This window comes from Myotis brandtii, unplaced genomic scaffold (assembly GCF_000412655.1).
Source record: "Myotis brandtii unplaced genomic scaffold, ASM41265v1 scaffold182, whole genome shotgun sequence".
Classification (NCBI taxonomy): Eukaryota; Metazoa; Chordata; class Mammalia; order Chiroptera; family Vespertilionidae; genus Myotis; species Myotis brandtii.
In genome coordinates this window covers 3,947,268-3,965,338 of record NW_005356751.1, presented here as the reverse complement: position 1 = coordinate 3,965,338, position 18,071 = coordinate 3,947,268, and the positions used below count along the sequence as shown (strand labels likewise).

Here is an 18,071-nt window from a genome sequence, read left to right as displayed (position 1 = left end):
CCTTGAAGATGTAGCCTCCAGCTGAGCCAAAAAAATGTGTGTTACATTGTGATCAAAAAATAAAAAAGGTAATTCATTTGAATTTTTTTTCACCTCATATATTTTTTGTCCAATTAAACATGAAGAAAAGACCAGAAATCATAGGAAATGGAGACAAAAATTTTTGTAATTTTATTATTTCTTAGAATCAAGCAGATATCTAGAGATAAACATGGGGAAGATAATGAGAGAGGCAGAAAATTCAAACATAAATGAATGAATTAATGAAAGGGGGAAGGGAAGAAGGAAGGAAGGAAGGAAGGAAGGAAGATATTTTTTCTACTGATTTTTAGAGAATGTGGAAGGGAAGGTTGGGAGGGAGGGAGGAAGGAAAGGAGGGTGACTAAAGCGTGCCTCCCATGAGAGGATGAGAGAACAAGGATGGTTAAAAGAACTCTACGAAAAGATTCAGATCCAAGTTCAGGTTCCGATTACACTACAATCTGTGTGACCCCAAACAAGCTGCTCTACAGCAAGGCCCTCACCTGCGCGGCAGGGCACTGGGGGATCTCTGAAGTCCCTGCTGCTTTATAGGAATTGCACCCTTCCTGGGTCGCAGTCCCTTATACCCTCTGCAGACGGAGCAGGGCAAGGCACGTGGGGCACTCAGGAATGAATGCATCAACCAATCCCACCACGTCCTCCACCACTTCTCTTATACCGATAATATGTTTCATATCTCTCAACTTTTCTCGTTCTGATACGTTGAGGGTTTGGTCCTGTTCCCAGGCAGAGGCTACCAACCTAAGTGTCTGCTTCACTTTGGATAACCTTGCTGCGGCCATATTACTTTTTTGAGAAGGTTAAACAGAGGGAAAGAAAAGCAGTGGTGCCTGTCTCCATGAGAGAAACAGCACTGGACCAAAGGCTGGCCCGTGCAGAAGTCCGGTGCCGCCTCGGCGCTTCAGGGAACACACACGTCTTGGTGACGCTACTGCTGACAGGACATGCTGCTCTGTGGATATGGTCTTGGCTCTTTTTTAAGCTGGTCATGGGCCAGAATAGGGATGGGCTTTAAATCACATACAAATATGCCCACTTGCCCTACCCGGTTTGGCTCAGTGGATAGAGCGTCGGCCTGCAGACTGAAAGGTCCCAGGTTCGATTCCAGTCAAGGGCATGTACCTTGGTTGCGGGCACATCCCCATTAGGGGGTGAGCAGGAGGCAGCTGATTGATGTTTCTAACTCTCTATCCCTCTCCCTTCCTCTCTGTAAAAAATCAATAAAATATATTTTTTTAAAAATATTTAAAAAACAAACAAACAAACAAAAAATATGCCCACTTTCCAGGGTGAGACAGGCCTCCAAAAGCTCAGATAAGCGGCCAGTTTGGCCAAGAATTGCCCAGTCTTTAGCTAATGGAAGGAAGAAAGACAAGCCTATACAAAGTCCCAATTCCCAGAAAAGAATTTTCCAGTGATCTGATAACTTTGCCTGGAGGCCTGAGCTTTGATCTCCTTGACCGGAATCAGATGCAAACCTGGGTTCTTTTCACTCCACCGGCAGCCAGATAGACGCTGGGGTATCAGGTACTATATTAAGTAAAATTTAAAAGAATCTTAGGTTCATTTTCTTTTGTCTTTTACTCTGGGTTTCCTAATGAGATAGTCATGAACAAAAGGCTGATGCTATTCTTCGAGGATAGCAGGTTATTCTTTCCTGATTTATATTTGTTTTTAATACACAAGGTTTTTTGGGTTGTTTCTGGGGTTTTTTGTTGTTACTAGAAAACAAGAAATTGAAAAGTGCAGCTTCTCAGATTAACCACCAGATGGTGCTGTGGGGTCGAAGCATGGGGTCCACCATCTCTACGGAAGAAACCAGCCTGCAGAAGCAAGCCAGTCAGTCAGTCCATACTCAACTAATGTAAGCAGGGCAGTAGTGCATGTATTTCTGTAACTATAAACATAAACCTAAATAAATGGGTTAAGTTAAATTGGTTTTACTATCTTTCTTTCTTTTTTAACTTTCTTCAGAGACTCAGAACCATGGCCTTACTATATGGGCAGGTACTCCAGGTAAACTGAGGCCTCTTCACAGACTAGATCCAGAGAAATTTTAACTCTCCTGAATAAGAGGGGAAGAGACTTCCTCATTTGAGGCAATTACAGGGGCAGGCTGTATTAGTCACTAAGTAAACTCAAAACATTCTTACTGGAACTTACCTTTTCTACAGAAAAGGCCTTTTATAAAATGAGGAGCTCACCGAAGGGTCCTAGCCAAGACGGAAAAAAAGTGGCAACTGCCCCGACTTGCATGCACTAATGCTAAAAGTGAACCACGCAAGCAGGAGCCAGTGGGGACATTCCAGATTATGAGCATGAAGCCAGTCTCCTCTGCCCGGCTCCACTTCCTATCAGCCACGTGCTCATCCCTGAGGCCCGGCTCCTGCAGCTACCAGTCCACTGACATCATGCTTCCCAGGTGACCATGGCCTGTTAATGCTGGCCTGATGGCATTTTCCACCTTCATCCACTTTAAACTCCTTTTCAGTATGAGACATTCCAGAATGTGTCCTCTCCCAGAGAACCTTGTTCTTCCTCCTCCTTTGTTGCTGACTCTCCACTGTCCCTCTGCCTTCTCCCGCTCCCTAACACCCTGTGCCTCTTCTTCCTGGTTCTTCCTTTGGTGACCTCATTCATCCTTAGAGCAAAGAAGTTGTAGTTTTTCCAAGCTCCTACAGAAGGCATAATTCATATTCTCTCTATGGTGTTCTCTCTCTCTCTCTGTCTCTGTCTCTCTTTGTCTCTCTCTATCTGCCTGCTTCTACCCACCACTATCACCCTCTCACCCCCAGGATTCTCCTGTCTGCTAAACATTTCCCCCTGGATGAATCAAACCCACTGGGTAATTTCTTAACATTGTCTTTCTGTTTCCATTATTTTTGTATTTATTTAAGAATTCAAAACACTGGTCGACCAAGATGGCGGCATAGGTAAACACCAGAGACTGCTGCCGCAAACAACCACTTCAAAAATACAACTAAAAGACGGAACGGACATCACCCAGAACCACAGGAAGGCTGGCTGAGGAGAGACTCTTCAACTAGAAGGAAAAATAACAGCACACCGAGGCTCAGAGGAGGCGCAGTGTGGAAAAAACTCAGGTGCGGAGGTGCGCGCGCAAAGCGGGCTGGTGGCTGAGAGCGCGGTTGTCGTTTTCGGTCAGGGGGGAGTCTCAGACTCTGAGCTCCAGATACGGGCGAATCGCTGGGGACTCGGACCCAAACGGGAGAAGCGGGAGTGTCTGGCATCAGTTGGAAGGCAGCTTTCCCTCCGAGGTTTGCAGCGGTTCCGGGGGTTCTGAGAAGCAGAGCCTCTGGGAACAGGACTGAGGGCACCATAACGGCTCCCTCCGCCCGCCCTGTTGAGCCCGCCCCGCCCAAGCCCTGCGCAGAGCCATTTGCCGGATAGCCTCAGGCAAAGGCTAGATTAGCACCTCCCCAGAGGACAGAAGTTTTCCGCGGCAGACACAGCTGATTCACACAGCCAGTCGGCCTGGTGGTCAAATCCCTCTAGTATTAACTACAACAATCAAGGCTCAACTAGAACAAGACTGCGCACAAAGACCACTAGGGGGTGCACCAAGAAAGCATAAAAAATGCGGAGACAAAAAAACATGACAGAAATGGAGGATATAGAGCTAAAAATCGCAATTTTGAGGGCTTGCAAAAATGTGCTAGAAGCTGTCAATAAACTTGAGGAGAGAGTCACGAAAACTAATGAGACCCTCGATGCTATGATAAAGAACCAACTAGAAATTAAGCATACACGGACTGAAATAAAGAATATTATACAGACACCCAATAGCAGACCAGAGGAGCGCAAGAATCAAGTCAAAGATTTGAAATGCGAAGAAGCAAAAAACACCCAACCGGAAAAGCAAAATGAAAAAAGAATCCGAAAATACGAAGATAGTGTAAGGAGCCTCTGGGACAGCTTCAAGCGTACCAACATCAGAATAATAGGGGTGCCAGAAGATGAGAGACAGCAAGATATTGAAAACCTATTTGAAGAAATAATGGCAGAAAACTTCCCCCACCTGGTGAAAGAAATGGACTTACAGGTCCAAGAAGCGCAGAGAACCCCAAACAAAAGGAATCCAAAGAGGACCACACCAAGACACATCATAATTAAAATGCCAAGAGCAAAAGACAAAGAGAGAATCTTAAAAGCAGCAAGAGAAAGAGACTCAATTACCTACAAGGGAATACCCATACGACTGTCAGCTGATTTCTCAACAGAAACTTTGCAGGCCAGAAGGGAATGGCAAGAAATATTCAAAGTGATGAATACCAAGAACCTACAACCAAGATTACTTTATCCAGCAAAGCTATCATTCAGAATTGAAGGTCAGATAAAGAGCTTCACAGATAAGGAAAAGCTAAAGGAGTTCATCACCACTAAACCAGTATTATACGAAATGCTGAAAGGTATCCTTTAAGAAGAGGAAGAAGAAAAAGGTAAAGATACAAATTGTGAACAACAAACATGCATCTATCAACAAGTGAATCTAAGAACCAAGTGAATAAATAATCTGATGTACAGAATGAACTGGTGATTATAATGAATCAGGGACATAGAAAGGGAATGGACTGACTATTCTTGGGGGGGAAAGGGGAATGGGAGATGCGGGAAGAAACTGGACAAAAATCGTGCACCTATGGATGAGGACAGTGGGTGGGGAGTGAGGGCGGAGGGTGGGGCGGGAACTGGGAGGAGGGGAGTTATGGGGGGGGAAAAAAAGAGGAACAAATGTAATCTGAACAATAAAGATTTAATTAAAAAAAAGAATTCAAAACACTTTACCTTTTATAAATGTAACAAATATTCATTATAGTTGTTTTAGATAAAAAGACACCAAGAATAAATTAAAATTACATATAAAGTCTTACTATTCAGAGATAACTACAACTAATATTTTGGCGTGTGCCTTTCCAATCTCTTTTCTATGTGTATTTACTTCCAAAAATTTACCGGGGCTCATATTATACACATTGTCTCATAATCTGCTTTGTGCACTTAATAATATTGTGAATATTTCCCCATGTCATTATTTATTCTTATATAACACTAGCTTTAATTGCGGTACAGTAGGACAGTCTATAAATTCATTTAAATAATTTGCTATTCATTAATATTGAATTTCTCCCATTACATAAATAATATATGCCAATGATCTTTACTGCTTAATCTTTGTGCATGCCTTCATTCTTCCCTTAGAAGTGAAACTGATGGTTCAAAATTATTTTTTTAAAGTTTTGATGCAAATTGTCAAATTGCTCTGCAAAACATATGGACCCACACTCCTGCTAGAAGTGTTCAGGAGTACCTTTTAGCGATGTTTGAAATTTGAAGATGAAATATGATATCAAATTATAATTTGTGTGCCTTTGCTTGCTAACGAGGCTAAAATTTTTTAAATTTTTAAATGTTTCTTGGACCCATGCAATGTCCTTGTATAAAGCTGTGCTCAGGATCTGGAGTCGGTCGGTGCTTATTGGCTGGTGAGCTTAGGAAAGCTGTCTCATTTTTCTCAGCTCCAGTATTTGCATTTGTAAAAAGGCATAATTGTAATATCTACCCTCCAGGGTTGCTGTGAGGAGGAAATGAGACAGTGCAGACAAAATGCTCCTGGCATATGAGAGCATGCAAGAAATGGTAGGTTTTTCCCCCCTTTTTGGGAGCCCTATTTTCACTGAGTTTTTGTCTTTTTTCTATTTGTAAAAATCCCTGTTTCTTTAGTGGCAATGCCACTCCAAACCACACAGGATAGTAATAATAACTAACATTCATTTAATACTTACTATAAGCCTGGCACTGAGATACTTGCACTGCATACAGTAGCTCATTAAATCCTCAGGGCTATCTGATTTCTATTTCTTTTATATATATACTAGTGTATATATACACACACATATGTTTTTATTGATTTCAGAGAGGAAGGGAGAGGGAGATAGAAACATCAATGATGAGAGAGAATCATTGATTAGCTGCCTCTTGCACGCCCCACCCTGGGGATTGAACCCACAACCCGGGCATGTGCCCTGACCGGGAATCGAACTGCAACCTCCTGGTTCATAGGTCGAGGCTCAACCACTGAGCCATGCTGGGCAGCCTGATTGCTATTTCTTCATTGGCCCTCATATCTGAACAGTTCCCAAGTACTACAGTATTAGTTTACCAATTTGCCCAAACAGGCCCTTCCTCCCCAGGGCAGTTTAGAACTAGTGAGATGGCCTCTGAACTGGACTCTATGGTTCCAGACTGCTTTTCTGCCCAAGATCACTGTTACAGATATAAACGCCAGAAAAATTATCATTTTACCATTGCAATAGGATGACAAAAGCCAGAGTAATTTTTATAAAGTTCGGAATCTGCAATGTTCTGAATGACCCAGCATTCAAACCCCTCCACAATCTGTTTCTGGCCTATCTGCTAAGCCACAGCTCCCCTCCTTCTACCTTTTCTCTGCAACCCCACCTTGACACACACACACACACACACACACACACACACACGCACACGCACACGCACACGCACACACACAAACCATCCAAACACATAATCCCAAGTTCTCGCTACCCGGCTCTGTGGCCTGTGTTTTATTCATTTCTCCCACAAATTCTGACAGCACCTCTATGTTCCAGGCACTGTCCTTTAGGCTCGCCCCGATCCCATTCTCTGTGCACATCCTACAGGTTATGTTTCTCTCTCCCACTAAATGCTGAGCCCCTGGTGGCCAGGAATTGTCTTTCTTGCACAGTGATTAGCTCAGCTTCTTGTGTATTTGTATGTAATCAGTAACTGTCAGTATCTCTGGGCAGAAAGTCAAGCCCAGAGGCTCAGGTGAGGGGACAGGATTTAACCTGCAGGGGTATGCGAGCAGGAGTATGTAGAGAACAGAATGGCTACTCACAGAGGTTCTATAACCAAGATAAGAGAAGGGGCAAAGGGATAGGAAAAGGAGCATTAGGTGATGGAGAGGTACTAACTTTCAATCCAAGAAAATTACCCTATGTTTTTTAGTCATTTATCTACTAGATAGACCCGTTTCCCTAAACAGGAATGATAAAGTGAGGACGGAAAGAAAAGGATGCTATCTGTGTGGTATCTCAGTCACTCCTCCCAACACCACCAGCAAGTAGATGTGCTATTCCCACTTAAAGGAACTGAGGTTCAAGGATGCGAAACCACTTGACTAAGGTCCTATGGTGAGACGATGGAAGAACTAGGATTCCCACCCAGCCTGTCTGGCTCCAGCATCTTTATTTTCTATACAGTCTGAAGCTAAAGAAATAAAAAACTGAACCCTATTTGGACTGTCTCTCAAACCCCAGCCATGAACTCAGTTAACAGTTCCCACATATGCCTTTTCAGAATCCCCAGCCAGGGTCCCTGTGGGTCCCATTTAAGCAGCTGGGCTCTGATGAGTTACTCAAACACCAAAGCAGGATCTCTCCACAGGAATGAGCCATATCGCCATCGTCTCTGCCTCTCTTGTCTCATTTAAGCAAAGGGGATATCCGCAAGCAGGCAGGTCCTCTTTAGCCATTGCCCTCAGCAACCGGCATTAATCCCTGCATTTCTCACCACCATTTACTGAGGAGAAATGACCTGCCCAGAGATATTCGGTGCCGGATGGCAAAGTTACTCAACATCTAGATTTCCTGATTTGTTCTTCCTTTCACCCTGTCCTTTTTAGCTGAAGATCAAAGGCCTTGTTGTTCAGAGGCCTTCCTAAAAATAGGAGGCCGTTCTTCGCTGGGAAGTCCAGGCTTAGTTCAAAGAGGTTGCTCTTTTCTGGTATCCTTTGTTGTGCTCCCTTCCTACACCCCCGTCTCCCTTCGCTGGTTCCTGTCTCTCCTGCCCACTTATCTGTTCTTCATTATATCATTCAGAGTGAGCCCATTTCAATGAAGTGCTGCATAGTACTCACCACCTGTTCCTTCCTCTCCATCTTATCCGGGCCTTGTTCTTCTGGCAAGCACTTACTGAGCATCCTCCGGGTGCCAGGTTCGGTGCCAGCAGCTGGTCCCCACACTATCATTTCTGACCATCACAACAGCTTCCTGCTGTAGGATCCCCCTGTCTGGAGGTTTCACTCTGACTCCACCTACTGCATCCTGCTGCCCAATCTTCCTGAAACTGCTTTGTCAACAGCCTTCTCCACCCGTGTGCCCGCAGGATTAAGTCCTGCTTATTAGCTCTCTTCTATGTGCCCTCTCGATGCCTTTTAGACATGTTTCTTCACTTACAATCTACATTCTACTGTCTCCTATTCACTTGCTCCCCAGCATGCCATATAGATTTCCACCTCTGAGTCTCACAGCTCTTTGAATTTCCAAATTCCACTCCATATGTATTTAATAAACATCTTGGGGCAAACTTAGTGCTGGGATGGCAGAGGATGCTGCCCAACTAATGGGTTCTGGTTAAGGAGGAGAAGCGTCCTCACATCCATCTCTATGTGGAGTCTGAATGATCCAGAGTTAGGGATGAGAAGCTGTACGAACCATTCTGTCTAGAGAAGTCCAATGACCTAAGGAACATCAGGCCCTTGACCCAAGGTGCTGCCAGGATATGAGTTTCTTGGATCCCTTGCTAAATTCTGAGACAAGACATCCAATCAACTCATTCTTCCATTCACTCAGCCATTCAACAAAATAGTTATTGGGTACCACCTATGTGCTAAGCATTGCGATGAATGCTTAGGGGAAAAAATAGTTCTTGCCCTCATGGAGCCTTTAGTAGGAGACACAGACATAAAACACATCAATAAGTGAGAAAATAAAGGAATAAAAATGTGGGAGAAGTGTTAATAAAAAGAGAAATAAAGTGCGGCAGAGTGGGATAGGCTGAATGTCCCTCTGAAGGAGAGACATTTAAACTAAGATCCAAAAGAGGAGAAGCCAGGCACTCAAAGTGACATGCCAGGCTCTTGAACAGCAAGTGCATAGGTTCATCACACACACATGCACACAGCTACACTGAGGCTAATTATCTGTAATTCATTTGTCCACTGAAGATGTCCGGCTCTTTCTATCATAGTCAAAACAGCTTTTCTTTTGATTAAAAAAATAGATAAGACTTTTCATTTATGGGTCTCTCAAATGACCTATATATATATATATTTTTTTACTTTGCTCTACTATTTATTTCCAACTCAAATTTACATAGTATTTCCAGAACCCAGTACAGCACTCTAGTGATCCTCATCACTCTGTATATTGAAAATAGAGGTTTATCGCTCTTTAAAGTTGGTATACAGCAGCTCTTAAGAAAATCCAGAAGTTGCTTTCCATACCTCGTTGATTAACTGGATCTTTAGCTACGTAGGCAACATAGTCTGTAGTATCCTATAAAAAAAGGGAAAATGATTGCATTTAAAACAAACGGATTGTACTGTTGAAAGATAAGAGTACATTTAGGACATGATACTAAGTCAAGGACTTAAATATTAAGGTTTCTTTGTTAAAGAAAAAAGGAAAGCATCTTAGGAGGGAACATAAATATATACTTATATGATTTAGACTTTGTGGGGTCCACTTTCTCTGTCCCTTGTGGAGAGAATCTGAAGATTGAAAATTTAGAGGCAGACCATGTCACCAAGAATAAAAGAGAATACAGGTAGGTAATATGCTAGGGCATATATTCTTAAAAAATGATTAGGGGCTGAGACTCTATCCTGTGTTGAGTCAATACCAGGGGTTACCCAATCACAAAGGTGTCATAAACTTGGATGTGGGTGGCATCATGATGTCCCAGTTGTCCAAACAGACACCATGAGCATCAGAAAATAATTCCATTAAAAAAACACCTTGCATTTTGTGATTGTTAGCTTGCTTGCGTGCAGTGCACATTAACTTAAGGAACAATAAAGCAGAAATACAAGCATTTATTTGATCAAGATAGGGGAAGGAAAAGTCATTTATTAAAAAAGAGAACCCATTAAAACCTAAGGAGTTAAAGAGAGAGAGAGAGAGAGAGAGAGAGAGAGAGAGAGAGAGAGAGAGATGTAGATGTGTGTGTGTTGCTGGCTTTGTAAAAACTAACAAACAAAAAGCCACTTGGTAATTCTGATTTTTATTGAAAACAGTAAGCTGATGAATGATAACATTTGAATAATTAAAGATGCTTTTTGTTATCTCGGTTCTCAGGGAAAAAATACACACTGCCATTTGAAGATTAGAAGCACGGCTCTCTGGAGGGAAGATGCAATCAACTGGCAGGAAATAAAAGCCCGTGTCTGTAATTCCACCAAAGACGATCATTTAATAACCCGCCGTGAATCATACAGGAAGCGGATCTCAGGATCTGCATAAGGTTTCTTGAGTCATTTTAAAAAACAACACACTCCTAGGTAAAGTTCTCTTATGCAAACAGATAAAAGGTTTGAACTGTCTTGTAAATATGGAAGTTCATATCTCCAGGCTTTGTTTTAATATAATTTAGAAGGAAGGCCACACTTGCTGGGGGCTCAGCTGCTCTTTTGAAAGTTAAAGAGGCACTGTGGTGCCGACAATGGTGTCTGGCATATTGGATGATGGGGTAGAGGTCGTGGGACCTTCCTCATCTTCAACAGAGTGTCCAACAGTCTTAGAGTTCTAAGATTCAGTAACTGTGACCATCCAGGAGAACTTAAAGTATGTTAAAAGTAAAGCACAAATAGCGGGGGGCACTATGAGAAAATGTATTGAACCTGGTCATACTCGTTAATGCACTTTTGAAATGGAGAAAGTGTATGTAGCTACAGAAGCATCCCGGAGAAATGTCTCCAGGGCTGACAGAAGGAAGACAAGTAAGCCGTTTTTGAGAAGAGAGTAAAGGTGAGGGTGAGCAAAGGTCAGGAAGGAAGGAAGAACACCCAGTATTTGTTAAACTTTGGAGAAAATATGGTAGAAAGAAGGGCACGACATTAGGCCATGGCGACTTAACTTCTACCCCTTGTGCCCAGTCAGCTGTGAAATTGTACATTATCTCAGTGAGTATCCTAAACAAATATGGATGTGTGTTAGCAATATTGGTGATAGCTCTCTCCCATCACTCTGTGCCAAGCACCATCAGTTTACATGCGTCATTTCAGTCAGTTCTCACCCTTCTGGGCAAGGGTGATCTGTGCTAGGGGCAGGGGCCTGGCAGAGAAGAACTGCTGAGTGGGCTGAGGGGCAGGGACCATGGCAGAGAAAAATTGCTAATTATCTCACTAGAAAAGCAATGTGTTATGATTAAACCCAGCCAGGTGTGACCCTGCTTGTAAATTTTATGTAAACTTTTTACCCTGCCAGTACCAGGAACGGCTAATGAACCGCTTTGCAGTTTGTTTTTTCTTTTTCTTTTTAAATACTTTGTAGTGTTGCAGATAAAAGGCTTTGCTGTACCCTTGGTCGCTGCTGCAGTACGAGGCTCCTATGAGAGGAGGGACATGCTGTAGTCAGCTGGCCAGCTTAATAAAGGCTCTTAAATTTAAATTCTGAGTCAGTGGTCTATCTCACTGATCGAACCCATAACATGATCCTCCCCATTTTACGGGTGAGGGCCATGCAGCTTAGAGAGGATAAATGGGTCAAGTCTACTTGACGCCAGAGCCTCTACTCCTCTACTCCCCTGACTGAGGGTAGACCTCACCTCTCGTGCCGGTGTTTATGAAGGCTCCAGTTTTAATTTCCAACCAGCAGGCTGCGGCCCCAGCTGCAGGGAGCACAGAAGTCCCATGCCATTCAGTAGGTAAATGCTGTCCCCGGGGCTACAAGTTCTTTGCTGTTTGTTTTTGGTAGGGCAACGCCCCTTGGTGGGCTGAAAGAGCTACAGAACTATAGGCACATGGACGGTCTAAAAGTAATGGGGATCCTGGAGAACTACGATCAGCACCCGCAGGGCATGCCTATGGGAAATCCTAAAAGTGACAGGAACCCCTGAAACTCAAAAGGGGAAACTTAAGGCAAACAGCAACGATTGTTTTTCACACGGCACTTATAGAACTCATTACTTTAAGTATCTTAAGGAACGTATTTCATGGATGATCAAACTAGAATGGGTGTGAGAGAGAAGAGACGGGGCTGGCTTTTCCAGGCTGGATTCAGTACCAAACGTGTCCCTTCGTGTCGCTGGGAGGCCAGACGATAAGGCTGGATAGATGGGGCTTCAGATTCAGGATTGGGGGTCACACTGCAGCTGGTAGGTGGCAGGCACCCTGCATGTCCCCTGCTTGCTAGTGAATCTGCTGTGAGCCCTTTGTGAAATCTCTTGGGGAAAAGGTGGAACTCTTATCATTCGGTTTATTTTTAAATGGTGGCACCACGGAACTAAAATATTCATTTGAAAATAACTACACCCAAAGCTAAAAGGTGAGGAAGTAGTGAAGCCTAATGGGGAAATTAAGTATTTCTTTAGTGAAAGAAAAGAAGCAGTGATTTAAAATCCTGTAAAGCAGTGGTTCTCAACCTTGGCTGCACATTAGTCACCTGGGAATCTTTTTAAAATCCTGATTTCTGGGCCTCATCCTCCGGAAATTCTGTTTCTTTGTTATGGGGTGGGGCCACAACATTAGTAACAAAGGAACAGAATTTCCGGAGGATGAAGCCCAGAAATCAGGATTTTAAAAAAGATTCCCAGGTGATTCTCATGTGCAGCCAAGGTTGAGAACCACTGCTGTAAAGGTTGCTTTTCTTCCATATGCTTCAAGGACACTCTGAAGGCAAATTGTCTACATTTCACATGGTTACTTTGAGTCACTGGTACCCAATGGGGAAACAAGTAGTTATTGAGATGTTTTAAAGAATGGGCTGATTTAAATAGCATTTAACTATGTATTTTACACATAAAATGTTATGCCAACACTCAAGAGGAGGAACTTGCTTAAATACATTAGATGTCAGTACAGGAAGCCATGATTCTACACAGAACCTTCAAAACTTCATTTCCTTTCAGGAGAGACTTATTTTTCCTTTAAATATTCGACCTCAACATTAAAATCAATCAAAACTCTGCAGTGACAACAGCTACCAGATTCAGTGTTTACTACCATTCGATACCTCTCTTGGGTTTCTGGGTTATGTGTCCTAGGGTCATTTATATGACCCTAAATTTTATTCCTCAATTGAAGAGAGAAACTAAATGTGGTGGAGAGGGAAAAAATCATCTGTTCAAGTGGATGTATTGCCTCATTTCTGAAGGCTATGCTCTTTAATAATGAATGCAGAGAAGAAGATAACGTATTGTCGGTTAAGGACCAGGTCTTCATATGGTCCCCATGCTTTCCTGACATGCCTGATGGTCAGTCATCATGAAAGTCAGACTCTGCCCTCCTCGAGCATTCTACATGTGTGCAGGTAGAAAAACGTCACGATGCCAAGAGAAGCAAAGTCCTCCTTCTACTCTCTCAGTTGAACAGATTTGTTTTCTGTTCAGCCACAGGCTTCTTAGCTTTAATGCCCTTCCCCTTCTGCCGTAGTCCAGAAATGGCGCAGCACCAAATCAGGGAATGACTCTCCCCGCTACACCGTAGGCTTGCAGAGAGCACCTGTGCCCTTCACAGGAAATGAGCAACATGTGGCCTCCTGGTATCGAGAAACGGCAGTTCTCTCTCCCCACCTGAGCGTTACCTCCATAAGCTTCTGCGAACCTGGCTGCTCATTCTAGATTGCACTTAGTTGCCATGGATGGCAGATAGGCTTCCCCTCATAGGCCAAATCCAACGGATGAGTAGCATTTGCCTGGAACTCTATGTGGAGAAGAATTCTGAGGAAGGAGGGGCAACACATGTATGACACTTTTGTTTTTCATGACTTTGATGTTACCTGCAAGAAGCTCCTCAGATGATAACTCCCTGGCTATTCACTCGCCTACTAATCCAACTATTTTAAAAATCCGTGGTAGGATATATTTTGTCAAACCCAACTTTTTAATTACCTGTTACATGTAGCTATTCACAAATTCTAATAAGATATTTGGAGAGGACATGTAGTGGCTAACATGCTTTACATGGAAGTTCTTATAACTCTTACAAAAAAAGACTTTAATGAATCCATACTTACAGGATCCCCTCCAGAGGCAAATGAAATAGACTGCATATGATGATTTGCAATAATCTGGAAAACATAAACAAATTAAACATGTATGATGCTATAAATTAATTAGTCCTAGTTACATACAACCTAACAGTAATGGACATATACTTGCTTTGTTTTTGCCTGGACAGCATCCCCGTGGAAATCACTTAACCCACATTTTATAATAATCTCACTTAGACCATGAGATTTCAGGTGGTTTCGACATGCCTATCTCATTGCCTCTCTCCTTGCAGGTGGACACATGACCCAGGCCTAGCCAATCAGAAAACATCTGGATGTAGCAGAGCCAATCTAAGTCTTTGGGGAGAAACTGATATGGACAACAGGAAAGGATACATCTCTCTCTGCCGTTAAGGACCATGTCAGCCCAAAGCTTCTGTGAGCCATCTTTTGCTGGCATGTGGGAAAATCCTACTGGAAAAATGAAGCTTTCCCTCTGGAGAAAATCAGCTGACAACTGGAAAACAGAAAAAAGTACAGACTGACAGCTGTCAGAGGGGTGGGGGTGGGGAGGCTGGGTGAAAAAGGTGAAGAGATTAAGGCAAAAAACAAAACAAACACCGCATAGACAACAGTATGGTGATTACCAGAGGGAAAGGGGGTGGGGGGAGGTAAAATAGGGTAAAGGGGGCATAAATGGTGGTGGAGGGAGACTTGACTTGGGGTAGTGAACACAGTACAATGTACAGATGATGTATTATAGAACTGTATGCCTAAAACCTACAAAACTGTATTAACCAATGTCACTCCAATAAATTCAATAAAAATAAACAAATAAATAAATACATACATACATACTTTGGTTGTAACATTTGTTTCATCATTTCAACCAATACAACTCCCGTCCCCCTTTATCATTTTTTCTAATTTATTTTTATATAAATTGGTTTGGATTGGATTTTCAGTCATTCACCACCAAAAGTATCCTAAGAAATTAACACTAAGATTTCCAATATGAAGTAAGATTATTCAAGTGAACTGCATTATTTAACTAAGAAGATTGTCTCTTTACTTGAGATTCTAGGATCACTTGTTCATAATCTCCAGGGTGAAATGACCTATTTGCAGAAATGTATTTGTCATACTGTTTTGAGGGTTCATTAAAATATCAACTGTGCACCTATTAACTAGTCCTGTCTTCAAAAGTGTTTAACAGAATATACTCAAGTATAGCTTATATAAAATGACCAAGTGATTCTACTCCTAAATGTATATACAACAGGATTGTGTGAATGTGTGCACCAAACAGTATGCTAAGAAGATAAGCACTGTCCTTTTCATAATAGCCCACAACTGGAACCAGTCACAATGATGACTATACGTAGTGATATTCAAGCAATGAACTACTACGCAGCAACAACATGTTTCTTGGGCAAAAGAAGGCAGACACAAAGAAATATAGGCTGAATGATTTCATTTATATAAAGTTCAAAATGGCCAAAATTATCCTGTTTGAAATCATGATATTGGTTACTTCTGGGGCAAAGGAAGAGAGAGAAAATGGTTTTCTGGAATTATCTGGTGTTTCTTTATCTGGGTAATAGTTATACAAAGTATGTTCATTTTGTGAAAATCATTATTATGTGTGCAACTTTTCTATATTTATGTTTTGTACTAGAGGCCCGATGCACGAAATTATGCAAGGGGCTCGGCCCTCACAGCGCAGGCTTTGTTCGGAAGGTCGTCAGGAAGGTCATTCGGCTGTCCAGTCTAATTAGCATATTACACTTTTATTATTATAGATATTTACATTTCAGTTAAAATGATTACTAAAAACAAAATCAACATACAAAGATCAGTGTCATTCCTTTATATCAGCAATAGCCAATTAGACACTGTATTTGGGGGTAGAGGAGGTACATTTACAAAAGTAACTATAGATAAATCTAAAAAGAACTGTGTAAAGTTTTTTTTTTTAAAAAAAAAAAACTTCTTTGGAAGGTATAAATACTACCTGAGTAAGTAAAAAGTAAAAAAGATACATATCACCTTTATGGATTAGAAGATAATATTGTAAAGATGCCAATTCTCCCCCAAATTAATCTGTAATTTCCATGCAATTCCACTAAAAATTCCACCAATGTCATTCAGGGAACTTTTCATGCTGCTTCTAAAATTCACATGGAAGAATATGCAAAAAAAGCTAAAGAAAATTTTTAAAGAACAAAGAGACTAGCCTGGCCGGTGTGGCTCCGAGGTTGAGCATCGACCAATGAACCAGGAGGTCATGGTTTTCCCAATCAAGGCACAGGGCACATGCCACATACCAAAGCTGTGGGCTCGATCCCCAATAGAGGGGCGTGCAGGAGGCAGCTGATCAATGATTCTCTCTCATCACTGATGTTTCTATCTTTCCCTTCCTCTCTGAAATCAATGGAAATGTGTTTTTTAAAAAAGAACAAAGAGACTAGATTTTCCTTATAAGCAAGGCATATTATATAAAACTACGGATTTCATTAGAATACAAAGTCTAAAAACAGACACATATTCATGGACTTTTAGTCTATGATAAATGTGGCATTTAACAGACAAAAGAATAAGTGATTAAATTAGTGCATTGGCTGGCTTATATGGAAAAATATATAAATAAGTCCTGTTGTCGTACTATCTATATAAATAAATGTTTGATTCATTAAAAAATCTACAACTACATCAGAAGGCAGATAAAAGATTATGCTTGTGATCTTTGAGATAGGAAAACCCCATTTTAATAGACAGAAGACAAACCAAAAATCCCCTCAAATTAGATTACATAAAAACTCATTTTAAAACTTTGTATTAGAAGAGACCCCTGAAACAGGACAAACAACAGGAAGAGAGAATATATCTACAACATGTAAAACAAAAGTATTCATATAGTCAGAGTTTATAAGGAGTTCTTATGTATCAATAAGAAAAAGAAATAAACCCAAAGTAAGGCCAGTTAATTTTCAGAAGTAATACAAATATTCAATAAACATATTGAAAAAATAATAGATGTCTAAGAAATCAAGACTATTCAAAATAAAACAAAAGACATTAAATTGATAAAACTGTCCAAGTTCAACAAAATCACGTGTGGCAAGGGTGTGGATATTCTCAAACACTGCTGGCTAGAACTTAATTTGTGTAGCAACTTTGGAAAGCAATTTGACAGAATTTATTAAAACTAAAGTACGCATACCCTATGATTCCACCTTTCCACTTCCAAATACTGTATTTATTCTAGAGAAACTGGCATATGTGTACGTTCATTTAGCCAGTTTATAACAAAAAAATTGGAAATTATTTTTGCATAGCTAGGTCAACCATAGTATAGTTATACAAAGGAAATGCTATTAAGCTAAATCTTTAAGACATTGCTGAGGGGTTTGGGTTGTAAATTGAAGACAGTTATGTGAGACATTTAAAAAAGTAAGATTTTCCCCACGAGGTCCTAAGATCCATGTAAATGTAAAGAAAAAGAATTTAAAGCATACACATCAGATTGATAATAATGGGAAGTTACCTCTTGCAAAAAGAAATAGGACCGAGTATATCCTCACTAGAACTTCTTTAAAAGAGCACGGAAAATATGCTTATTTGTGAATTTAACTTTTCCTAATGAGGAACATCGAAAGAAAAAAAAAAGGACCCATTCTTAGCATGTTGCTTTGTGGTTGAGAACACTGTGTGGTTTGCAGGCGTGGATTCAGAAGTCATTTGCGCAGACAAAAGGTAGTTGAAACCCCGGAGCAGGCGCGATGGCCTGGGGTGGAGGCAGGAGGAGGAGCCCGAGGAGGAGGGAAGGGAGCGGGAAGGAGGAGGAGGATGCGTGGCTACAGAGGCGCGTCTTTCCCAGTTTGTAGCATCATAAGCAGCAACACTGTTAGGTGACACAAAGTAACGCTCTTGCAAGCACAGTCTTTCTAAACATTCATTTGATCGAACGAAACATAGACCTCCAAGCCACGCAGCCACCTCCCCGTGAAACAGCAGGCG

General features: G+C 41.6%; 1 protein-coding gene across 1 annotated transcript in view; it reads right to left on the bottom strand.

Annotated features, from left to right (window-relative positions):
• The window catches only part of SHC4 (SHC (Src homology 2 domain containing) family, member 4), a 115,560-nt gene that overhangs the window by 29,654 nt on the left and 67,835 nt on the right, over positions 1-18,071 (bottom strand). Inside the window, exons 5-6 of the mRNA XM_005863973.2 lie at positions 14,076-14,129; positions 9,347-9,398 (exon numbers count right to left, since the gene is read on the bottom strand). Of these exons, the coding sequence (XP_005864035.1) occupies positions 9,347-9,398; positions 14,076-14,129 (106 nt within the window). The remainder of the gene's footprint in view (positions 1-9,346; positions 9,399-14,075; positions 14,130-18,071) is intronic.